This window comes from Saccoglossus kowalevskii, chromosome 2 (assembly GCF_978046115.1).
Source record: "Saccoglossus kowalevskii chromosome 2, keSacKowa6.1, whole genome shotgun sequence".
NCBI lineage: Eukaryota > Metazoa > Hemichordata > Enteropneusta > Harrimaniidae > Saccoglossus > Saccoglossus kowalevskii.
In genome coordinates this window covers 18,064,466-18,091,449 of record NC_140642.1, presented here as the reverse complement: position 1 = coordinate 18,091,449, position 26,984 = coordinate 18,064,466, and the positions used below count along the sequence as shown (strand labels likewise).

At 36.4% G+C, this 26,984-nt stretch overlaps 2 protein-coding genes across 2 annotated transcripts in view; both read right to left on the bottom strand.

Moving 5' to 3' along the window:
* Window positions 1-9,777, bottom strand: part of LOC100369406 (CCAAT/enhancer-binding protein zeta-like) — a 69,519-nt gene extending 59,742 nt beyond the window's left edge. Inside the window, exons 1-8 of the mRNA XM_085492543.1 lie at window positions 9,515-9,777; window positions 7,896-8,032; window positions 5,132-5,378; window positions 4,752-4,860; window positions 3,961-4,217; window positions 3,562-3,687; window positions 3,040-3,129; window positions 163-247 (exon numbers count right to left, since the gene is read on the bottom strand). Of these exons, the coding sequence (XP_085348669.1) occupies window positions 163-247; window positions 3,040-3,129; window positions 3,562-3,687; window positions 3,961-4,217; window positions 4,752-4,860; window positions 5,132-5,378; window positions 7,896-8,032; window positions 9,515-9,658 (1,195 nt within the window). The 5' untranslated portion in view covers window positions 9,659-9,777. The remainder of the gene's footprint in view (window positions 1-162; window positions 248-3,039; window positions 3,130-3,561; window positions 3,688-3,960; window positions 4,218-4,751; window positions 4,861-5,131; window positions 5,379-7,895; window positions 8,033-9,514) is intronic.
* A 1,433-nt stretch (window positions 9,778-11,210) lies between these two features.
* The window catches only part of LOC100369263 (glycogen phosphorylase, muscle form-like), a 29,186-nt gene continuing 13,412 nt past the window's right edge, over window positions 11,211-26,984 (bottom strand). Inside the window, exons 4-18 of the mRNA XM_085492538.1 lie at window positions 26,807-26,910; window positions 26,556-26,690; window positions 26,170-26,281; window positions 22,680-22,762; window positions 22,416-22,559; window positions 20,602-20,694; window positions 19,687-19,833; window positions 19,308-19,471; window positions 19,049-19,163; window positions 15,666-15,767; window positions 15,258-15,405; window positions 14,571-14,979; window positions 13,738-13,872; window positions 13,169-13,235; window positions 11,211-12,712 (exon numbers count right to left, since the gene is read on the bottom strand). Of these exons, the coding sequence (XP_085348664.1) occupies window positions 12,539-12,712; window positions 13,169-13,235; window positions 13,738-13,872; window positions 14,571-14,979; window positions 15,258-15,405; window positions 15,666-15,767; window positions 19,049-19,163; window positions 19,308-19,471; window positions 19,687-19,833; window positions 20,602-20,694; window positions 22,416-22,559; window positions 22,680-22,762; window positions 26,170-26,281; window positions 26,556-26,690; window positions 26,807-26,910 (2,132 nt within the window). The 3' untranslated portion in view covers window positions 11,211-12,538. The remainder of the gene's footprint in view (window positions 12,713-13,168; window positions 13,236-13,737; window positions 13,873-14,570; window positions 14,980-15,257; window positions 15,406-15,665; window positions 15,768-19,048; window positions 19,164-19,307; window positions 19,472-19,686; window positions 19,834-20,601; window positions 20,695-22,415; window positions 22,560-22,679; window positions 22,763-26,169; window positions 26,282-26,555; window positions 26,691-26,806; window positions 26,911-26,984) is intronic.

Below are 26,984 nucleotides of genomic sequence, written 5' to 3'. Positions count from 1 at the left end.
TGATAAAAACATGAATGTTTTTATAAAAGAGTGGCCTTGACAGTTTTGAATGTAAAAGCATTACATACGGTATATCAAGTTTCATCACCTCCATTCTAAAATCTGCCACTGGTGGCGCTATGACATTAGAAATATGCATATGCAATACATATTAATGCTTACCAAGTTTTCCAAGTAAATGTGATGTCCTGGCAGCTATTTTGTAATCTGGATCACCAACTTTATTTACAAGCTGAGACAGTAAGTACTATAGAACAAGAAAGAAAACAAACTTACAAAAAAGATACACTAAAGTCAACAAAGCATGTGGGGTATACTTATAACAAAATGTTTCATTTGAAATCAGTATCACTCAAATCCAAACAAGGCAATTGGATTGGCTAAACAGGCACTTCTCTCCATTCCAGGAAGAGTTCACACATGAATCAAACAGAAATTGTAATGACTCGCACCACTGCATGGGCTCACAGAATTCATAACATGCTGTTTGAAATTATAACCAATGTATGAGTTACAGACATTACAGACTTCAGTGTAACAGATCATACACTATAACCAATTGGTCAAGTTTAAAGGCCTAGGTATACTATAAATATGCTTCTAAACAATAGGGATTATTTCTTGTCACGCTGTAGTGAACAGCTCCAGCCAAGCTCCGGTAAAAACATGGTTTCTTGAACTCACAGGTAGATTTTGTCGTGTCAAAGTGGATTACAGTCAGCTGGCGCACACGTGATAATAAAATAAATACGATATTTACATAAAACTAAATAAGAGACAAGTTGTGAAACGCGTTTTTCACAAAAATGCGATTTGCTGGGGTTATATTAAGCCAACCGATAACAAAATTGTGTGGAAAATCCCTTGCATACGAACGCCTAATTACACAAAGAACATAGAACACTTTCTTGGGATATTTTAAAACTGAAATTGTCATCTGACTGTAAGGCCGTCGCTGATTGGCTGCTGAGCTGGAAAGTGTTCTATATTCTTCGTGTAATTAGGTGTTTACATTTAAGGGATTTTTCCACACAATAACGACAAATTCGGCCGAATTTTGTTATCAACTGGCTTAATATTATCCCAATGGATCGTATTTCCGTGAAAGATCGGTATTTTTGTCCTTATTTGTAGGAATCTGAAAAACGCGTTTCACAACGTGTCTCTTAATTAGTTTTATGCTGCATTCAAGATGGCGGCCCCCATATAGTAAATATTGTATTTATTTTATTATCACGTGTGCGCCAGCTGACTGTGAAGTGGATGTATGTGACTGTGAATATCACAGCAGTGACTGTGCGTAGTATTTATGACAATAAATAGTGTATGGCGGATAAAAGTCAAAAACACGAACTGGGGAAAGGGATGCGCTACTAAGCTTGAATAATTAACTGCTGTCAATCAAAGTCACGTGATGTTGGACCGCTGAAACAGGATGCGTCTTCTTATCTCCACAAACATTTACACAGTTTCTAATGAGTTTCTCATTATCACATAGTGGATTCAACGAAGGCAATGACAATCGTGTTTCCAAATTTAAAAAGTTGCCACAGAGAGTACGAGCCAGAAATACCCCTAGTTGTTTTAATGAGACGAATCTTGCTTATTCGTGGTAACGCAAAGTTGGCAAAAGACAGAAATTATATTCCTTTTCTCGGAAGTACCTTTTTATTACCAAGTCAGGGCCAGAGTTGGGAAGAAATCCGCTGTCATCTAACCCCGCATTCGTGTTGAATTCGCCAGGTGGTAATTCGTACTGATTCCCATCTACAATCAACTCCCAATCAGAGTGGATAAACAGGGCGCGGATGTGGGAATAACGAAAATGTTGCCATCAAATCAGAGATTTATTCTGCCGTGTTTGTCCATCTTAATGACGGACAACTGTATACTACTGCTAGGTTTATATTTACTGAGGTTCACGTGTCCTCGTCGCTATAAAGGTATCTTTCCATTTTACTCGCCGTTAACGGGGTGCCTCAATATTTTCTGTTCCGGTTTTGTGTCATGGTGTATGCGCATAGTCCCAAATGGCTTGTCTCAGAAACTTGAAGTACTAGTATATAGTCACGGTTTTAGTAACTGTGATATAGTTAGTGGACACCCAACAACTATCTCCTCGAAAATGACCGATTTCGAAGCCATGTGCAAAAAAATAATCCATAGAAAAATAAAAATATGCAACGTCAAGTTATTGTTCAATCGCAGACGTGAACTCGCATAGCAGACGATGAACTTAACTTGACTTTTCGATGTGTCGCCATGTTTTACAATAGAAAGGGAATTACACGGAATGATGCATCGTTTCAAATTTATTTTCTTTGCTATTACCATGCATCAGTAGCAGCATTTATGAGAGTGAAAGTGTGAGTGCCGTCAAGGCCGTAGGAAAAAAATTAGTTGGTCCGGCCATCTATCGAGGGCCGTAGGCCCGAAGCGTATGATGACGTGGGCCTAAGGACCATGTCTGCTAGGGGGGACGCGCAGAAGTGGTCCGGCCATAGCCGGTACGGTTCCAACAGCCTTGGCCGTGAAGCGAATATATTTTAAATTGTTGACCGTAGTGTGACATCACTCTAAGCGTACGTACATCGTCTTCATCGCAGTGGCATCGTAATTCAACGATACAAGGATGGCAAATGACATGATGTGGTAAATCCGCAGTTCAGAAGAAGACTATTGTTGTTGTTATAAGCATGAATCAATGCCACATCACTTCGTAACACGTCCCTTAATAACTGCGTTATTAGCTTAGTCGTTACGGGATGCGTATGTAGCTCAGGTCCATGCTCTATAGATGTTTACGAAGATTAGTGTTATCAGCTAGTAAATAAACTACCGGTTTTCGTAAACATGGCTATGCAAGTGATTAACAACACTCATTAGCATAGTTACACCTTGAATTCACACTTGCCCGGGGCAAGTGAATTGGGCCTTTAACAGCATAACATGCAAATGAAAGCCATTATTATGCCAGATATTCAAAAGTGATGTCACAGAAAACTCAAGTACAGATAACTACACTGAGATAACACTTACTTTTTCTTGTTCTGGTTTCTGCACCAATAACTCATAGATGGCACTGAGAGCACTTGATTTGACCGCTGCCACTGTGTCATGTGATAGCAGCTGAAATGAAATCAACATTATTACATACCGGTAGTAACACATAACACACTGAGAGCACAACCTCAACAATTGCAAAATATTCACTAATTTCTCTACTCTATTATATAACATCTTGATATGACAGAACACATTTATCATTTTGACATACACTTACAATTTCTTTTTGGAAAGAAAGATAAAATTAAGTCTTGAATAATTTATTCACAATGACCCTATCTGGCAATGGTGAAGAATCCTTCAAAAAAAAATTTTCCCCATGGCAACTACAGACCCTGATGTTTGCGAGTACCCAAACAAGTTTGTGAATTATGAACTTCAATTGTATGCATCTTGCACATTTTATAATCTAAATTGCCATTAAAATAGGGTTTAACGATTTCCCTTTGCAAAATACCATGAATTTGTACCGGTAGTGCTTATAAAAAAACAAACCTTTACTGCTTCTAAATATTCTTCATACTTCTTTTTGAGGAAATCTTCAAAATACCACAGCAGTAACCTTTTATTTTTAGCAGTTTTATTACCACCAGTGATCTTTGACAGCTGATCAAATGGATGCTGTATTAATTAATTAATTAATTAATAAATAAATACCAGTAAGTGAAGAGAAATAAAGAATCAAATAAAATGGGTTTCAATAATATGTTGATCACAGGCATAGTAAAGATTGTTCTGAATATATACAGACAATCAATAACAAAATTAACCAGGCATGGAGGCATGGATGGAACCCAAAACATAAGTCCCAGTTTTTAGAGGCATGCCGACAAATTGGAGCAGCTTTCAAGAGAATATAAATGAAGTCATTCCATCACATTTAAAATGTCTCACCCGTGAAAATTTCCTCAGTTTTCTGTTATCCGGCAATAACTCCGATATCCATAAATCTTTGAGACTTTCCATCGCCATCAGTGCCTCACGCCTTCCTTTCTTTTTACACATATTAATCATAGTGTCGAGTTTAGGTGCATTGTGTATCGGTGAGTTTTGTACCATACTGGACAGTGCAGCTATCTTATCACCCAGCGTACCCGACGAAATGACAGTCTGAATCCACGCACTGCTGCCACTCGTGTCTTCAGATTTCTCTGTAACATGAATTAGAAATGACAGTATTTTATTTGCTATATATCAAGGACATCTCAAATAGATGCACACATGAACCAATTTGGAAAGCCTGTGTGACTGTTGTAGCTTACAGGTTCAGCCTTGATAATAATTATACCTGCGGAACGATGCTGTAGTAAAATTTGCAGAAGACATCTTTAGTTTAATTTTATTCATATGGACGAATTAGGCCTGAGGGACTGTTGACACTCTCCTCTTTCATGGAGCAAAAGTGGTATTTGGTAAAAAATAACAATTTCGGCACATGCTAAGATCATGTAACATTAAACTTAGTGAATGATAATTTTGTGATGATACATAATTTCAAAACAGACAACACTGTACATGATAAGTTAGCACACAGGATTGACACCTATGTTAACGTTTGTATACATAGTGTATGAATGAGCCAATCAAATTACACCTCTCATGATGCAATTAGTACAATTAATATCAGTTTATTACTACTATAAATTGTACAAACATTAGACACACTGTTTATGATGAGTACATACTTTCGGTATAGAGTGATACATCATTGTGGAATAGTTTCTCTGCCATCACTCTGTATTTTTCAACAAGCTGTGAACTGATGTCAGTGCTAACAACAGGGTCATTTTCAAACTGAAACAAATGAACATCATTAATTTATGTAGCAAGTACAATGTGTTGAAAAAAGTATGAATCATTCAAATATCTCGCTTGAGAAATATTTTCTAGACAATATCAGCGACTTGTTGTGTAGTTTGCGAAGTCTGACAGTCAACATGTACATCATTTTGTATGTACACGGAAATTAAATAATTATATATTCTACTTATGCATTCAACATGTACACTCTGGGAGGAGAGAGCCGAGTGATTGACGTACACCATCACAATAATTACATACTTACAGATTCATCTAACCACTTGCCACCAGGTTGAACCAAATACTTCTTGCCGTGGACATCTTTATTCGTACTCACTGCAGTGGAAAGAGTAGTACTGCTCACTTCAGGATGCTGGACGTCACTCACTTTCTTCCCCTTTGAGGTTTTATCACCATCTACTGACTTTGTCTTCGCTTTACTCTTAGTGTCTTTAATACCTGATTTTTCCGTTTCTGTGGAGGACTTCTTTGTATCGGATTTCTTTTTCTCCCTGGCAATGACGAAATCATGAATGGATAAATGTATGGTGTAGTTTTGCACTTTCCCCAATGATTTTTTGTCAGTACCAATGAAATTGCGGGACTGTCAGATAGTGACAGTAACCATTCACGGCAGAGTTGATTTGTTGACATACGGTAATATGTGATAAGGTGCTGGCAAGTTTCCGCTGAATGTTTATCATTGTTGAAAACAGTCTGCAATTTTTGCCAATAAAGCAAAAATGGTTTTGTCTCCCTGGTTACGAGTGAGTGTCTGCACAGGAAAGGAACAGTCTGTTGTAGCCTGACAAGGTTGCGCGAGTTGTACCCTCCGCGCTGTGTTGCCACGACAACCAAAATAAATATTCATTGAAACTCATTGCAAGAAGGCGTGAACTTTGCGAATTCACAGTATTGATCTTGTCAACGAGACATACAGTATTCTGTCAGGCGTTAGTGGGTTCTGATGCCGTTCAGCCTGTGAGGGCGCCACTCACACCTACATGTTAGGCTATGAGCTTGTCTGATACCAAATAATGTTTTATATAATCTGGATACATTAATTTAACACTATGCCATAAACTCACTTTTTACTCTATATTGTATGGGCAGCATGTGGTACATGTAGTCAGGGTTCTCCCCAGGGCTTTACTTGGGACCTCGACGCTATTTGTTCCCACCTCGGCGCTTGATTTCATATTTGACATGCCAATATCAGATGTGCAAAAGCTTTGTTCGCTATGCTGGTCAGCCCCGACCGTGACCACCACGGAAACGTTCCCGACCAGGACTATTGTCCGATTGTTATTATAATTATTTACCGACCGACACACATCCTGCCAGTCGTAGATTATAATTTGTAAACAATAGACCTAGTCGCACGATACGCAGCGGCTAGTCACATTTGTGAAATTAGCACCTCTTTGTTTGTAAGTAACTACTTTCTGCGATAGACACAGTCTTTAGATTGAAGGCTAAAATTCTTTCAAAATCAATTCCACCTCAATATAACATGGTCAAAGCGGAGTTCACGATCAGTTCACGCTACTCAAGAAAAAAATGTGTTTATTGCGTGATTTGGTAAAATACATTTGAACTGTTATCATCGCGAATCATGTAAAAACTCTTCTTTCAAGACATATTTTATCTTTTAAAAATTGCAAATCACCTCTTTCGAAAGCCATCATGCAGTTTTCAATTGAAATCGATGCCAACACATCGTGCTACGACATCGCTTAACTTCTGCAATGTAATTTTTATGATCACTACCATTCGGAAAACTTTGGATTCTACCGACATTACCATGCAGCATTTTGATTGGTTATTGGCATGCTTGACCCATCGGGTCAAAGGACACATGCTAATGTTTCACAAACATTATGGCGGGTCTGTTTTTTTTTACTGAAGCGATCGAGTGATCAAAAATAATCGCTCGCCTCCCGATAAAAATAAGTCGGATTTTACTTACATTTCATATCAAAAAAAAAGAAGTAACATTTTTTGAGGAATTATTGCTATAACCGGTGTATAACATCGCCATGTAAGTTATGTCACGTCGTAACTTTGATGATCGTTTTCATTTGTTTGCTAATTACTGTAAATGTAAACGTTTTAGAAGTTGATGGTACGAATAATAAATTACAACAATACGCCAATTAATTACGTGATCGATTTTTTGAAGGAGAATGTTTATGGAGTGAATAAAATTATGAGATTAGTGAACATAACTCTGGCTTAACGTTTTGAATGCGTTTCATTCAACGTTTTACAATACAATTAAATTGCAACAATAATTATTTGTGTTTGTTTTTAGTCTGCAGCATTTGTATTTCGAGAATGTTTCAAACTCTTCTAAATTGTCAAACGAAATGTGTTGATTCCATTAAAAAAATATTTGCACTGTGACTAAGCTCACTAATATTCATAATTGTAAATAAGTTCTGTTAATCAATGAAGGAAAAGTATGTAAATGATATGCAAATTAATATGCAAATTAGCTGCGGCGCTAAGCATTTTTTCTGGGGAGAACCCTGGTAGTATTGACATGAATCGTTGCAAAGTTGAGATAATGTTTCAGACTCCATTTATCCTGCATCACAAGTTTCAATGAAAAAGTGGTGGCTATTCAATACACAAAACCACATACCATAACTGAAGATCTTTTCCACATCTCATTATGAATGTATTAAAATAAATATGTCAACTACCAGTAATGTAAATTTAGTACCTGATCAATTATAAAAATTGATTCTACGATACCTGGTATACTTTTCATTTGAAGATGTCCAAAGACATTTCAGTTTTGACAAATTTCAGCATTTGACTTACCGGTACTTTGTTTTGGTTGCAGTTATAGTCACATGACATATACAGGGGCAGATTTCCTTCAATTTAAGAATAGATATCACCACAAAATCAGGTTGGTGATGCAATTTACAAAACCATATACCACCAATAGAATGATGAGGTGGTTGTACTTTGTTACTCTCAATATACCAACTCAATGAGTACACCATTATATACTATACCTGTTCACATCATCAAACCCCAGCGATTGCATGAATGTTTTTAGTTCGTTCTCTTCAACATCCATTTCTTTGTCACCGTGTACATCTTCCAGTGATTCCTGGTCATCATCCAAGGCATGTAGCATTTTATAGTCATCCTGAAATTGAATTATTACGCAAGTATTAGGTAATACCATTGCTAGGTAGATTTAAATCATCAATCCAAGGGGATTTAAACATCCAACTGCTCTATACAATGAGCATTTTAGGTAATCCCCTCAGATAAATTCGCTTCTAGGAAGGATTGCATAGAGTCTGCTGACAAGTTTGGATTCGTTCATAATAATGCTACAAGCGATAGACATTGCAAATACACTGCATTTTTAACATATATAAAAGATTTAAATGAATGTTGCGCAAAGTTATGACCATGTTTCTCAACGTCTTGACTTTGCGAAAAGGAGGTTATCACCCGTTATACCTGAATCAAACGTTTATTTGAATGTTACAATACTTTGATTTACTAGACAACAATATACCGGTAATTATAGTATTTACCTAGACAAAAATTGAATAGTTCAAAATCATTTTGTGTCTGGGAAAGTGAGAATGTTACAAAATATAGCAAATCGCTTTCATAACATTAGATCACGGCCAATAAGAAAGTCTCTCGCTATATTGCAATGTAGATAGGGTGTTTCCTGGAAGTTTGCTAACTTCTCAAATGTACCTTGTTTGAGCCTGCTGTACCGATAAATCCATTTATATTTAAATCGTCAATATTATCATACTGGTTGCAATTTTTGAATTTCACATTAGCGTCCGATGATTGGGCAAGAGACTAGGAGTGTAGCGTATCATATCCCATTAGTACAGATATGATCTTCTTGATTTCAATGACTTATTTTATTATGTTTTTTTTACAGAAATCTTAACCTGACATTGTTAAAATATCGATCATTAGACTACATGTGTATGTACATGTATAACTATATATGGATGTACTAACTCATGGTATAACACATAAACTTGCAGATCGCCAGTATTATCCCACAGCGTTGGTGTAGAATAGGGGTCCATAGTTATCTCTAGGAAATACATTACTTATTATCAATAAAATCAGTACATTATATCAAATTTTTTCTGAATGAATAAACTTCACATGTGACACAAATATGGTACGATATCGACTATTTACCAATAAAAAAAAAAACATTACCGAACTAACTTCGTCTATGATTGAGTTGACTGCAGAATGGCAACAATGAGGTTGAAACTTGCGACAAAATTGTGAATTACTTCGTTTTTTTATTCAACGCACGACGAGTATTACAAATAGTAAATTAGGGTTAGGGAAGGTGAAGATGAACCACTGAATGTTGACAATCTATACATGTCGTACCCTACACCTGCTCCCTAAACCTAATACTATTGCCTAATAATCATTGTCACTCTGCCATATCCGCCCAATGGCAATCAGATATCGTGTCGACATCTAACGGACAACAACAGCAAAATGGAAGAAGGCAAACAGGGACAGTTAGAGAGTGTGTGATGTTTGTTGACAAAACCATGCTGTGGTCGGGAATTACAAGCCCACGTGGAAGTGTTCATCTTTAAATTACGCAATTACTACTTACCTCATCACCTCCCAAATCTTGTATTATATCAAGTTCTACTTCCTCTCCTTTCAGCGACTCTACTTTTTTTTGTTTACTAACCATTTTCTTTACTTTTTTTACAGGTTTTTTGAAACGACGATCTTTCGACATGGGTGCCGCCATCTTGAATATTGATCAACTCTCGCGAGGAAAAACGAGATTGGAAATTTTTAATTACAGCGCCTCCTATTGACGCACGGAAAATTTTTCCGACTGACAGTAGTGTTTGAGAGAAGTAACACAGATGAGCTCGACTGTCAAATGACTCTTTTTCACGAAGATCATACTAACAAGACATTTAAAAATAAATCATTTGAACTATTCAAATTAAAGAAATTTGTGTCATTAATGCTTTAATTTTTTTTTTTTAAATATAACTTTTTAATAAATTTCAAATGATTCTCTTAAAACCTTTGATATCACAGGCATTAAATTTCACCATTTTAATGTTTTGGGCAATTTCACTGAATTTTAATTTCGTTAATTTGTCATGTTCTGTAGATTTAATTTGATAGATTTTATCAACAAAAATAGCAAATTTAAAACCCAGTGAATAATTAATGCATTTACAGTAGTTAAAAACAACTTGACCAATCACAATACCTTAGCAGATTTGAGTGCATGGCAGTAAATTGACCAATGATTGAAAGACTCATGAGTAATTAATAGGAGTAACCAATTAGTTTCCATAGCCAATGAAATCATCGTCATTAAATTTGAATGAAGCATGATTGTCTTACAGGGGTGAATATTTCATTCATGCCTTCATAAGGTTAACTGTACTTTTTTGTAAATATTCATGTCGGTAGATGATTTAACTTCAGGACTGTAATTTGGTGCTGGAATGCTGCTTCTGTACCGCCCTCTATCTGCAAAGTACATTTAAATCAAACATGCCTGTTTGTTTCTGACAATGGCTGTCGTTATAGAAGGGTGAATATACATCCACACCAATGACGTCAACTGAAGCGCTGTGATGCGAGTCAGAAATTAACAATAGAACACATACACAAGTAATCTGAAAAGATTGCAGTTGACGTGCCTCATACTCAATGTCAAGTGTTGATTCATATAAATCACATGTCATTTTACAATGCATGTCATTTGAACAATCAAACAACGTTTTAGTGCAAATCAAAGTAAGTTGTCAACTCTTAGTATTACAAGCTAATCTTGATTTTTTTTTTTGGTGTTTACAGAAAACATTTTGCAAATCCCCCACCTAATAGACCAGTAAACGTCACAATAAGTTTTTAATAATTTAACTGAAATGAATTAATCGAACGAATGTATTCCCAAGATAGGCCATTTTGTCATAGTCTGTAAAATACATTAATTGTAATGTTGCTGTCACCATGAAAGATAAAATCAAAAGTTAAAGAGCTACACTTGTTGCACTGTGTAGTATTATATACAAGTCCAATATTACTTATACCTGTACAGTACATGAAGTTGAGCAGATTTTGATAGTTGATAACAGACAAACAAGCTGCTTGCTGATTATTCTGACTGTTGAGTGTTAAAATAGGGCCAGCCAATGAGGCATGATCTTGTAGGTAGTTTTGCATTGACTCGGAAACTATGCCACTTTAAACTCCAGTAAAGTGTAAGTGAAGTAATTTTTCATCAAAACACACACACACACACACAAACAAACAAAATCAAACAATGAAAATGTTTTTGGGTGATTTTATTGATAATCCGAATGAGCTGACAAATACCAATGTTGCTGCATTAGTAATACCATACATAAATCAAGCTTCTCTTACTTAAACTATTTTTGTTGTCCTCAAGTTGTGAGAAAACCTTCTTATATATACTTGCCATCTTTAACTAAATTGCTGTCTTACCCTGAAGGCTAATGAACAAATGCTAGGAACTCTGTCATGGGGGGAACTTAGTATCACAGATCATCAAGCTTGGCTGACAAAGTCATCAACCAAGACCTGATCCTATTGTTAAAGAGCTAACAAATTATTATACAGGCATGGGAGTTTCCTTTTTTTTTTCAACCCTAATGTTTTAATTTAATTTAATTTTTGAGCACATATAATTTAATTCAAGCAGATCAGAATGATTCTTAATCTCTAGAAAGTGACATAAAATTATGTGAACAATTAAACAGACCAAATCACAATTGTTAAAAAGAGATTACTAATTATTATTCATCATCACACCATGCTACTAGTCAATCATATTTATACCATTTCATTGATCATCATTTCAAATACCGAAAATGGTAAATATTCCTGGTATAGCTACAAATATGGAAAAATATTTCAGTTTGAAGAAAAAACAAGCTTGTATAAAAAACAACAAATAAATATCCAGTGCCAATCTTCACATGTATAACTTGTCAACACAATACTGCAAAGTATTCACAATCTCTAAGTAGAAGTAACAATTTTGCTACAGTTACTATGGAAACAAGTTACCTAACCATTGACACTACAGTCACATCACTGAATGTTACCATATCCATCCCTTTACATGTTGATGTGTTGTTATGACGCTAAGTTTACATGCACGTATTACCATAACAAATTTACATAGAGCATCAGCAAACTACATGTGTGTTGCTTGCACAAGGTGTTGACATAAACATCTTTGAAGTGTTACCACGGCAATTCTCACAATATACAAACTCAAATTATAAATTCACACATGCACAACAAATATTTTCATTCAATCAAAAAAAATGAGATTCCAAATATTGCTTTCATAATGTGAAGGTGAAATAAAAAAAAAAGCACATAATTTGATGTCAAGTAAACTTTACAAACAAACTTACAGTTGCAGCATTAAGATGAATGACATATTTAATTTCTTGCGTACAAAATTAGCTGTTCTAAACCAGTGCAAAGAAACTTTGTCCGAAACGAAGGTGGACACAGCTGGTTCTAATTCCTTACAAACTGTGAATTCTTAGTTTACAAAATAAACACGCAATCATTTACATAATTTTTACATAATTCTACAGTTGCCAACTCCAGAACGTGTAGTTTATTTCTTCTTCTCAACCTTTATACTGGGTATCTCATGTGGTGCTGGCAACTTATCACGTGTCGGTTCCACGTTCCATATTTCTTTGGCGTATTGCTCAATTGTGCGATCGCTCGAGAATTTACCAGATGCAGCAATATTCAGTAGGCATTTCTTTCCCCAAGCAATGGGATTCTGAAAATAAAAGAACGTCGAAATGATGAACCTGATGCTCATTATTGTACATTACACAAGAAAATGTTGTAAAAATAATCAGAAATAAGGCACTTCATTCTGACCAATATTTCATTTTACGTAAATTTAGTCATGTTAATTACGTTTCTGACAGCAACAATATCTTGTTTTCAGTATGTTACTTACCAGTATAAAGCAAAGACTATACATCTTACAATTTTAGTGAGAAACACAAGCATTTTGTACATACATTGCTACATCTAGTATTCTTGGCCAGACAAAAAAATATTCACACTATTAGAAACCCATATAAACCAAACATTTTTTGTATAGTGATTTATTAATATTTTATTCATTTTGATCATAGAAGTAACATTTATGTAAGCACATGCATTACTAATAAAGCAAATAAAATATATAGCAAGCATTTACTGGTCTTGTTTCATGAATACATACCTTATAGAGATCGTTAACTTTTTCCTGAGCAGCGATGTAAGCTTCATAATCAGCAAGAAGACAGAATCTAGCAAAGTGAAAGTTGTAATCAGTAACTATAGAAGAACCGTGTACATTCCCGGTTATGAAATTCACTCCATGTAACTTTTAATCAATGATGGGGTCATGCATTAGTCTCCTTGTGAACTCAAGTAAGAGCATCTATTTTATCAATCTGACAACAGCAAGCATACAGTAAATAATGGTTGTCGGCAACAAAAAAGAATACATTCCTGAGTCACATTGTTTTACAACCAAATAAGGTTCAGGATACAGCAACTTTGTGTGTGTCGTATTTTTAGCATCAAATCAACTACTCAGGATCAGACAATTGGCACAGTGCATGAATATTTACAGTTAAACATTTGTTATTCAAATCAGCAGTCAGAATGTTGTGCCTTTAAACAAGACAGCCACACTCCCAAAATACATGCAAGCATATTTGAACAAGGTTTTTGTACTAATGGGATTTTTTTGAGAACTGTGAACGGTCAGCTGTCAATAATAGTTACGGATACATTTCATCCTACCTGTCATGGTACAGTAAAGTATCGGCAATGTCCTTGAAACAAAAGCGATCCCACGGTGAGAAGTAGCCATCATTGATCTGATCAATAGCTTGCTTAAGTTCAGCATTCTTTTCATAGTATTCCTTTGCGTTGTACCTGTCAGTGGAGACCAAGAAAATATTACCTGTCTACGTGATGACGATAGCTAAAAAATGGTTAAACCTGATTCCCATATTCAAATATGATATAGCAAAATATCTCCAATACAGTAATCACTAGTTTTTCAAACATTTGCTGCTCTGCAACACGTAAGGCACCTTGTTTGCATGGTGTGTGTTTACAGAGAAGGACTTGCAAAAATGCGAGAAAAAGGGATTATTTGTCATAAAACTTGTGGAGTTAGGTCTGACCATTCTTTATATTGTGTTCTACACAGCACAAATAATATTTGTTGCATGCCGTTTTTGTTTGATGCAAAATATTTTCTCTGGTGACCTTTTTTTATGATGGAATACAGAAGACACATTTGTATATCGAGAATTAAGTACTATTATCGAAAACCGTAATGATGACTTTACAAACAAACAAATACTTATTCGTGTGCACTGTGACTATGCACACAAATTCCCAAGTAACAAACTTCTTCAAATCAATCCGGCACTAACAGACACTTTCTGATACTGATAATAAAAACATTCTGTTATAGCTGTCGGGCATCAATGTTGACCATGATTTTGGTTTATGCATTTGTTCATTTCATCATGTTTGTGATATATATATATATAGTAGCATGGTTAGATAGTTTTCACAACGTAGTTCTACATGCCATGTGTAGAATGAAATACAACACTCACCCTTTCTTGTGGAGCTCATTCACATCATCAACAGTCATTCCAAAAATAAAGATATTGTCTTTGCCAACTTCTTCCATCATTTCTACATTGGCACCATCCAGAGTACCAATAGTTAAAGCACCATTTAACATAAATTTCATATTACCGGTACCCGAGGCCTCAGTACCAGCCAACGAAATCTGCTCAGATAGATCAGTAGCAGGAACGACTTTCTCGGCTAGAGAGACGCGGTAGTTCTCCAAGAATACCACTTTTAGTCTCTTGCCAATGATGGGATCGTTGTTGACGACACGTCCAACAGAACTGAACAGATGAATGATCTTCTTAGCCATGTAGTATCCAGGCGCCGCTTTGCCACCGATCATTACAGTACGTGGTACGAATGACATATTGGGGTTCTTCTTTATTCCTGCAATGACAAACAAAAGCAATCATACAACATGAATATATATACTCCATGTACCTTACGTAACAGTACTGTGGAGTCAACTTTACTCATGTAGTCGTGTCTTAATTTCTCTGTCCACGTATGTATGTAAGCATTATTTATGCATTTTCTGATTGAGAGCAAGACAGGTGATAGAAGATGTTCTGCCTAAGACATTAACACAACATCAGTAAAATCCAGGCTAACATCCAGACATTATCAGCACTAAAATTCAAGTAGAAGAGTAAATCTGCACATACTGTTGTACATGGTGATGACGTGGAGACAGTTGAGCAGTTGTCGTTTGTATTCATGGATTCTCTTCACATGAACGTCAAACATCGATGCCGGATCCACAGTGATATTGTAATGTTTCTCAATGTAATTTGTCAACTTCATTTTGTTTTCCTAAAAAAAAAAAAAAAGATCCAAAGAATACATGATACTGGTCCGATGTCAAAGGTTCGATTGGAGTGGTCATCGGTGATCGTTCAAATTCACGTATACAAACACAAGTACAAAGTATCATTAAACGTAATCAAATTTATATAGCCGATAAGGCTTAGGTAGATTCTGTCAAATACACTCACGCTGTATTGCATTGTGGGATAGCTATATGTTAACACGCCACTGAGGGGGTAGTGTATGGAAAAAATGTACATACTTACAGCTTTCACAGTTAGTAGAGCTTTAATAAAGCCTGCATTGTCTATGAATGGTTCTAGCTCTCGTAGGAACTTCAAGTCATTCACAAACTTGTCACCAATTTTCTGTATGAGAAAACAAATTTAGAGTATGCTATTGTACCACACATATGAACAAGCAGCCTCTTGGCTGAGATAGCCCCGCTGTTAGGGAACTGATCATTACCACCCAGCCGGTTTCCTGTGAGTTTGACTCGGTTTACCGTACCGGTCGTTGCTTTACCGTACCGACCGTTGCGTTACCGTACCGACCGTTGCGTTACCGTACCGGCTGGTGCTTTACTGTACCGGCTGGACAATTACCGTACTGATAGGACCAATACCGACTATTTATCACCTTTGATTAATGAATGCATGGTAAACAAAGCCCCGGTAACTGATCGGCGCCCTGCCGGTAACCGTGAGTCATGCATGAATTAATTGGGCATTTTGCAAACAATAAGAATTTTTTTTAAGGACTTGTACAACAGAGTGTTACGTCCCAGTCGACTAGAGGACTCGATGGTTTAATTATTTGTTTATATTTGTCAGTAGCTCACACAGTGGAAAGAAAGTCGGACAACCGTCGAAATACAAATAAATAAATAAATTAAATAAAAAAGTCTTTCTGAAATTCTTCGCATGTGTTTTTTTCAATATATGTGTGTTATTCACATATTCATGATCGCCTGTAACGCTATAAAACGACAGTCCTAAATCGTAGCTTACCCACAACGTTGAATAAAACGTCTCAACCTGTCGCATGAATTCGATGATACTTGCATAATCTGTCAGCGTGATTCGCTTGGCCGAGCTCACATGTATTTAAATTCGGGCTTGGGCGTTCGAAAATCTGTTTTGATACTTTGTTGACAATAACACGCGCAACGCGTGCACGTAGTCCAGATAAAATTCAAGTGCGTAAAACGGAATTTGACCTTGCTCTAGGTCAACATTTTTCCATTGCTTTTCGACCTCATTTTGTGATTTTGCTTATGGAATTGACCAAACATATTTACACATCCCTTCCAACAATCCCCAATGTAACTTTATTATAACAAAACAGAGTGTGCCGGTACATCTCTTTTTGGAACATGTGATTGGCCCTGAAAAGGGCTGTTTGGTTTGGGGCAGAATACGTTTTAGACTGGAAAGGTCGGGACTTTTTTTTGTTTTACAAAAAAAAAATATAATTACAGCCAATACAAAGTCAGCTTGGACATTCAGTTGTGAGACATAACAAAATAAACAGTGCCAGCGATAGATTTTGCGAATGAAAGAACAAACTAAACGCAATCAAAGGCGCCGACCACTAGCGTTGGAAATAAACTAATAAAACGCGTTGCGACGAGAAATCTCGTCTGCATCTATCATTCGCGCACACGCACACACATGCTATTTTCGTATGTTGAATACGTTGGCAACGTCGTCAAATATTTAGCCCAATCACTGAATAAAAAAACATCCAAGCACACGTGCACTGGCGCCAGATAAAGTGAAAAAATGAAAACAAAATTACGTCTGCACTGTGCATTTGTAACAATAACCAAAACCATTAGGTTACATGCCAAAACTACCGACTCAGGATTCATCATACACAAATATAGCCACTTTCATGGAACTGTTATTTTTGTAATCCACTTTGTCGGCTCAGTTGATTTGGGAGCACTGATCCCGATTTAAAAAAAAAAAAATATCGTATAAAATAAAGACGCAGTTCCGTCTGTAGTCATATCCAACAGTTCACTTGGACGTACTGGGAGCTCCATGGTCTCACAAAAATCATGTGTAGCATTATCACGCGCAACTTGAATGTAAATATTATGCAATAATAATGGTAAAGTTTAATCTCTGACAAATAAAAAGACGCAACAAATTGCCCTGGTGGTGTATTTGACCTCGAAAGCTACCGCATAGCAAACATGAACAAAATGATTTATAAACAGACTATAACTACAAACTAAACAAATTCTACTCAAACTAATTCTACAGTTCTGCTTTCTCTGGCGATCCTGTGCATAAAACTGAAATTTAAACAGGTCGGCATTTTACCGGTAAACCGGAAAATCAATGCATAAATTAACTTGTCAGAAGTGTGAATTGCCTCCTGCCAGTACGGTAACGGCCTTGCCGGTACGGCTAATGACCTTCGGGTACGGTAAAGAACCGACCGGTACGGTAAAGCAGCGGCCGGTACGGTAAAGCAGCGGCCGGTACGGTAAAGCAGCGGCCGGTACGGTAAAGAAACGCATGCCGCAGGAGACTCACAGGAAACCGGCTTGGTGGTAATGATCAGTTCCCTTAGCAAAGCAATCGAGGTACCTATATGTATAGTATCAAAGCAATCGGACTAGTGGTTTTCAACAAAAAGTTAAAAATATCACTTTTACCAAAAATGGCAAAAATATTCATCAAAATTAGAGAATTGAAGATATCATCACGAAATTAACAAATCTGTCTACCTGAGATACATATAAACATAATATGAAAGCAATAAGAATTGTAGTTTTCAAGAAAACTGAAAAAGTAAAAAGTTGACATGGATGTCGACAATGGACAATCACTCGTATGATAAGCTCCGCTCAACAAAGTCATTACGGTAGCTAACAAAAAAGGCAAGGGAAAGGAGACAGGCACAATTTTCTTTTTGTAACATTAAATTGAATTCATGACAATATGTGTGACATATCGGTAAGTCATTTGGCCATTTTGAATTTGATTTGAAAAAAACATTATGGTCCCATTATGTTTAACGTCAGATATAGGTGTCTAAGTATGACAGATGATATAGATTCATTGATAACATTGAAATGGCAGCAATTTGGCCACCTTAGATCTCATTTCCAAAGAACACATAAATATATGTGTGACATGATGTATATAGTATGGACATGATCAGTCAAGCGTGTCTGAGATAGAACAGCAATCATTAAAAACATAAAAGGTCACCCGTTGACCATTTATAATTCGATCTGAAAACACAAAATGTCATGCATCAATATTGTATGTACCAAGAATGAACAAAATCCTTCCACACGACAGGAATCCAGTTCCGGAAGGGCAGAAATGCTTGATTTTGATGAATTTTAAAGCCCTGAAACAGCCTGCATTCATCAAATAAACATGCATATGTATCCCTAAGTATGTGAAAAGTTTGAATGTGATCGACCCCGGCATGTCCAAGATACAGGTGGAGACTGCCAAACAGGTGCACACATGTAGGACAATCAGAAGCGCAAGGTTACATGTTGGTTCATCACAATTGTTTGCGTTAACTAGTGCACACATTTTAAACATAATGTGTACGTAATATAGAAAGTAATGCTATTTACACTCCATCCCAAGATGACATCAAAACACCTACTCACATCACATATGACATCAGCTAAACCAGGGTTACAGAGAAGCAGCCAACGACGGGGTGTGATCCCGTTAGTTTTATTCTGGAACTTCTCAGGATACATCTCATAAAAGTCTTTAAATCTGATAAAAAAAATAAAACACAGTAATCACAAGAGCACAGGCTTTTCATGAAAAACCATACTACTCGTACTAACTGCATTTTAGTTTGATGAAAAAAATAGCAAAGAATACAAACGACATGTATTGAAAATGAATGTAACTTACACTGTTGTTTTCAGTAGGTCTGAATGTATCTGAGCGACACCGTTGATAGCATGTGATCCCACAATAGCTAAATGAGCCATGTTGATCTTCTTCTCACTTCCCTCTTCGACCATCGACATCCGTCCCATACGATCAAAATCACCAGGCCACTTTTTAGATATATCCTATATTCAGATAACAAATGCAAGGTACGAGTTATACACTCATTATCATAACAAATTCTGTTTCCTGTACAGTACAATTTCAATGTCAAATTGCAGTGAGCATTTAGAAATGACAATAAAGTTTGTTCTTGAAAGTTGTAGTTTTATACTCATTTGCCCTAACAGAATTTACAATGTGATTAAAATAATGTGCAACACAATAAAATATTACTCACATCCATGAATCTCGAGTTGATGTCATAGATTATCTGCAAATGTCTTGGCAGCAAGTATTCTAACATGGATACAGGCCAGCGTTCCAAAGCCTCTGGAAGCAGAGTATGGTTGGTGTATGCACACGAATTCTGGGTAAGTTCCCATGCCTGATAATTAAAGAACCCAAGATATTTTAATACTAAGTACAACAAGAGATATTCCTAATACACTGCGATTTCAGTGGAACACAGATGTAGGTGTTTCTGTTATGTGCTGTTTTAATTACTGTTGATGAAACACAGAAATTAATCTTGAGTCCTCTACCACTTCGTCCAATACTGAGCAGAGGTTCCAGCCATCGTACATGCTCTATTAGAAGTGCACATAAACCAAAAAGTGCATTGATTGTACACTGACTCATTACATTATTTTGGTCACAGACACATATCTGTCACATATTTTCATGATCGCAAGCAGTAGTTGTGGTTCAGTGAAGAGCATGAATCCTGCGCACCGCCACTGTAGGGTTAGGAAAATTAGAAACGGCAAAATCATCAAATACGGCTTTAAACGCATTTTATTGATTATTATTAAATTATTGATTCAAATTTCAAATAGTTTCCACAAAAATAAGTAGCCTACTCATTAAATGGGCTAAATGACTAGATGGTGATGTCACAATTTCAAAATTGCACGCAAGGATGAATCAGATGAGTCGTTATAACACTACACTGAAGAAATTAACCATGGATGTATTTGACTCAGATATTATTTCGTACTTTTATTTCTAGAATGAATATTATTTATTTCCCCCACTGTATGGGTTTTAAATAGTTTTTAAAAATACATACCAATCAATACAACAATGTGCAATAAATGTTTATCAACCTCACAAATTTTTCAGGGATAAAATGAAATATACAGTGATTACTCACCTTTTCCCATGACAACCCTTCCACATCAACGAAGACCCTCATCAGTTCAGGTATGGCTAGAGCTGGATGAGTATCATTCAGCTGGATTGCAACCTGTCGGACAAATAACAACAAATACCAATGAGGATACAAAAAAAATTAATAAAGATGTCAAGGTATGTTCAATTTCACCACGGCTTTTACTAACTCCCTGAATTCAAAGAAATCAACAACGAAAGCACAGGAGCATTCACAGAATCCTACTTGTACCTTATGGTGTTATGCTTCACTATCACACTATTCACTTCACTATCAAAGCAAGCCAGAACACACCGTTAACAATGACTGTCAGCCAACTGAGTTGGGTTCAAAAGGCATGGCATCACATACACTATAGAACACTATTAAACCAACAAATTACAACAAATCCTAAAAGTGAAAATTACATCTTACAGTAAACAAGTAGTTTGTTTTTTCATATACAGAGAAAAATTATATACTTTTTCAAAATTACAAAAAAAGAAATATAAAAGAAAGCTTAGAAAGAACTCAGAGTCCCGTGTGCTGAGAGTAATGAAGACACATTAAAAATTAATTAAAAATTACTTGTACTTGAGATATTGATGGAATAGCTGAAAACTAATTATGTAAATCAGGTAACTGATATGAACAGATTTGAGTGTGAAACTAATAAGGCCTGCGTAATGTAATATCTATGTACCAAGTTTCATTGAAATGTGATTAGAACAAAAAAATTTGAATTATTATTAGAGAATTAATATGAACAAATTTCAACCCAAAATTAATCGGGCCTGTCTATTGTCCTAAAGCATTTATGTACCAAATTTTATTCAAATGTGATGATCAGTAATTGAGATATCAGTGTTAATTAATTATTTTAATTAGGTGATTAATAAGCATAAATATTTACCAAAAACTAATTGGGTCTCTGTTTAGTCCTAGGTTCATTGAAATGTGATGATGAATACTCTTTAAAAGTTTCATTAAAATCCAATCAGTGGTTCTTTATATATCAGTGGAACAATTATGGACAAGAATAACTAATTATGCAAATTAGGTAATTAATATGCACAAATATTTACCACCAAACTAATCAGGTCTCTGCATAGTCCTTAAGTAACTATGCACCAAGTTTCATTGAAATGTGATGATCACTACTTGAAATATCAAAAGCTGAAAATTAATTAATTATGCAAATTAGGTAATTAATATGTACTGATATTACACTAAAAACTATCAGGTCTGTGCAGTGTTCTATGATAACTATGTACCAAGTTTTATTGAAATGTGATGATTACTACTTGAGATATCAGTGGAAAAGCCAAAAATTGATTAATCATTATGCAAATTAGGTAATTAATATTGCACAGATTTTCACCAAAACCGAATCAAATCTGCGCATTGGCCCAGAGCATCTATGCACCAAGTTTCATCAAAAACCAATGTATGGTTCTTGAGATAGCAGTGGAACAGCCACACACACACACACACACACACACACACACACACACACACACACACACACACACACACACACACACACACACACACAGACAGACAGACAGACAGACAGACAGACAGACAGACAGACAGACAGACAGACACAGACAGACAGACAGACAGACAGACAGACAGACAGACAGACACACTAACTGCAAGAACTTCCTTTTTGTGCTTCGCACACGGGAGTCAAAAAGTAACAAACAAATTCTTCTTCACTTCTTCAACCTTTATTTGGTCTAGTCAATGTAAAAGCAAACAGGGCAGGCAGGATACGAGTTAATTTATCACATTCATTTTGAGTTTGAATTCACCTTTTCGGGAAAAGTGTCAAATGAAGTCCTCACAGGATCGCGACAACCAAATTTGGAAGACTTGAAACGTCTAATAATGTCTTGTAAAGTAGCCGCAACCATGAAGTACTGCTGCTTTAAGCGGAGCTCTTTACCTTCAAAAAACTGAGATGAACATACACAAATTATTCATAATTATTTCCACATTGAATTTGAAAAAAAACACATTGAGATTGGTTTTAATTCAAGGCAATATCATGGACTGAAGGACTAAGATTGACTTACATTGTCATTTGGGTATAGAACGCGGGAAATGTTTTCAGCCAAGTTTCTATCACACACAGCTTGGATATAGTCGCCATCATTAACTGCAATACAAAGTAAAATGATAGAAACATCACAAGACACGTGATAAATGTTACTTATAGAATAGAATTCCTAATATTGACCGCAATAATGTAACAAGGTACATTTTTAATGTTCTTACATCCACAATTAAATAGATGTTAGATTTAAATATCAGGTCAGCCCCAGTACAGTAATATGCCACCAATGTAATGTGAGGAAGGTCAGCCCCAGTACAGTAATATGCCACCAATGTAATGTGGGGAAGGTCAGCCCCAGTACAGTAATATGCCACCAATGTAATGTGAGGAAGGTCAGCCCCAGTACAGTAATATGCCACCAATGTAATGTGAGGAAGGTCAGACCCAGTACAGTAATATGCCACCAATGTAATGTGAGGAAGGTCAGCCCCAGTACAGTAATATGCCACCAATGTAATGTGAAGAAGGTCAGCCCCAGTACAGTAATATGCCACCAATGTAATGTGAGGAAGGTCAGCCCAAGTACAGTAATATGCCACCAATGTAATGTGAGGAAGGTCAGCCCCAGTACAGTAATATGCCACCAATGTAATGTGAGGAAGGTCAGCCCCAGTACAGTAATATGCCACCAATGTAATGTGAGGAAGGTCAGCCCCAGTACAGTAATATGCCACCAATGTAATGTGAGGAAGGTCAGCCCCAGTACAGTAATATGCCACCAATGTAATGTGAGGAAGGTCAGACCCAGTACAGTAATATGCCACCAATGTAATGTGGGGAAGGTCAGACCCAGTACAGTAATATGCCACCAATGTAATGTGGGGAAGGTCAGCCCCAGTACAGTAATATGCCACCAATGTAATGTGAGGAAGGTCAGACCCAGTACAGTAATATGCCACCAATGTAATGTGAGGAAGGTCAGACCCAGTACAGTAATATGCCACCAATGTAATGTGAGGAAGGTCAGCCCCAGTACAGTAATATGCCACCAATGTAATGTGAGGAAGGTCAGCCCCAGTACAGTAATATGCCACCAATGTAATGTGAGGAAGGTCAGCCCCAGTACAGTAATATGCCACCAATGTAATGTGAGGAAGGTCAGCCCCAGTACAGTAATATGCCACCAATGTAATGTGAGGAAGGTCAGCCCCAGTACAGTAATATGCCACCAATGTAATGTGAGGAAGGTCAGCCCCAGTACAGTAATATGCCACCAATGTAATGTGAGGAAGGTCAGACCCAGTACAGTAATATGCCACCAATGTAATGTGGGGAAGGTCAGCCCCAGTACAGTAATATGCCACCAATGTAATGTGAGGAAGGTCAGCCCCAGTACAGTAATATGCCACCAATGTAACGTGTGGAAGGTCAGCCCCAGTACAGTAATATGCCACCAATGTAATGTGAGGAAGGTCAGCCCCAGTACAGTAATATGCCACCAATGTAATGTGGGGAAGGTCAGCCCCAGTACAGTAATATGCCACCAATGTAATGTGGGGAAGGTCAGCCCCAGTACAGTAATATGCCACCAATGTAATGTGGGGAAGGTCAGCCCCAGTACAGTAATATGCCACCAATGTAATGTGGAGAAGGTCAGCCACAGTACAGTAATATGCCACCAATGTAATGTGGGGAAGGTCAGACCCAATACAGTAATATGCCACCAATGTAATGTAAGGAAGGTCAGACCCAAGTACAGTAATATGCCACCAATGTAATGTGAGGAAGGTCAGCCCAAGTACAGTAATATGCCACCAATGTAATGTGGAGAAGGTCAGAAGGCCAGTACAGTAATATGCCAGACCTTCCCCAGTACATACAGTAATGACCATCAAATCCCAGTATTCAAACACTGGCCCAAAATTACTGAATCATTTGTGTTTTCTAAAGTCTATGGTTTAATCAAACCTTGTAAATAAAGACACAACAGGAATTTATATAACACAAGGCCACCATAACATAACACATACATGTACAAGGACATCTTCAGCTCTATATTAATGCTCCCACAAACAAGACAGTTTCTATAGCAAGACACAGTACATTATACAAATATAAGTAGATGATCAGTATAAAGACAGGATAAGTTTACAACCTGGGATACAAGAAATCACGTAATAGGTTTTCAGAGTAATTATCTAAATCTGATTGGTGACGACTATGTTTTCTCTGTATTCACATTCCATGTTTTCATAGTACTGTAAAGGGGATAATTATTCTCGGTTTTAATTTTGCTTATTTCGCTGACTGAAAAAATCGCTAAATTAAAACCCAGTGAATATGTAAAATTTAGCATAGAACACATTATCTAAGTGACAAAACCATGAATTTAAAACCCACAGAATATGCTTGAAATGGCAAACCATCAAAATTGAAACCCAGTGAAAATTAGTCATTTTACAGTATACATGTTTGGCATATTTGGGATGAGAGACAGCTGTGTTTTGACTGCTGACACTGGCACTAATCCAACCCGTCCAAACAGCTGCAAATAAACTATAATGCTAATATATGTCTGCAAGGATAAGTTTGGAATTAGATGACAATAACTTGGAGGTATCTGCTGACAACCTACCAAGAGAGGGGGGGTGAGTCTATAAGACACTAAAAAGGGTATGAGACATGTGATGTATGTTAGAAAACATGTTAAAATGTACAATAGCTGAGCTTTGGTTAATTCCACCCCCTGTTCTTTAATTTTATTATTAATTTCAGGAGTTGAAAATTCTGAAATATTTCACTGATCGAGGACTCTTAACCAAACTAGTAATCCAAATCATACTGGCCATAGATCTGATTATCATTGGAATCAAGTCATACTGCAGTATTTTTGATATTCACAATCAACAATTCATATTTTATGTTCAGCCTTACAGATATACATCTCATATTAGAATGGCTAACATACTTTTAAAACAAGAATTTCCTGGAACACTGATAATTCATTGCGATTGGATGTCTTAGATTCCAATAAATTAAATTCAAGTTTTTCAGATAATGAACCTCAATCATATTTTATTTTGCTCATTTTCCAATCCCAAATGACTAACAAAGTAGAATTTAATGCACTGGGGAAATCGCAAAGTCACTGTTTCCATGGAAATAACTTCAAGTATGACGGATGTTTTGTTGTTTATTTGATGGAACCTTTCACTCAGAAAAATATCAAGAATTTGAAGTACTGCAATTACATTTGCTGTAAAGTGCGAGTCTCGCATCTCAGGCTAGCAGAGTTTTCAAACCGTGCATGCATTAATCACACGTGCATGCATTAATCGCACATACAGACTTTTAATATACAGAAGAAGTTATTAAATTTCATGGTTCAGTTGCAGAAACTGCCATAACAGTAATTGCATTTTATGTGAAGGCACTCTGTGAACTGTATGGTGAGCAAATGCATGCATTCAAATTTGGAATACAAACTGCTGATAAGAAAGATTACTTACAGAACTTGAGATTGAAATTATTGGGTGCCTTAGCTGACCACAATCTCATTGTATTAACACAGTTATTACCATAGCCAGGTACCGGGGTGTCATACGGCATGGCAAAAACAACCTATAAAAGCAATATAGTTAATTATTTCTATGAATGTTTTAATTATTCAAATATTATTCAAATAGTTGTTATATAGCCCATGTAATACATGCAGGAACTGGGCCCCCTTCAAAATACCGCAGACAATTCTCTCTCTCATTAGAGATTTTTTTTCAAATTTTACGAAAAATAATGACATGAATTAGTTTAAATTTGGGGAATGATTGCCATTACTTTTTCAGTTCACAATTACCACATTTACACCCCCGTTTTTAGGAATGAATTGAGTACTTACCTGAGTGTTGATCCACTTGCCCTTGTTGGCATCCGTTTTCTGAGCTTCACCAAAGAAATTAATTGGTATCATGTATTCGGGGCGGGCCTTTTCCCAAGCATTGCCAAATCTCAACCAATCATCGGGTTCTTCAACCTATAGACAGTGAAAAAAGAAGTAAGAACATAACATCAAGTTCCACAGGCTGTAACTACTAATACTTAAAGTGGTAAAAAGTTCTCAATAGTAAGATTTATTTTGTTTCAATTTACCTGTTGTCCGTCCTTAAGTTTCTGGTTAAAAATGCCGTACTCATACCGGATTCCGTAACCATAAGCAGCTAAACCAAGGGTTGCCATGGAATCCAAGAAACACGCTATAAAGAATTCATTTGATAAATTAACGGTTCTATAAATAACGATAATTTACAGCAGACAGAGAAACTTGATA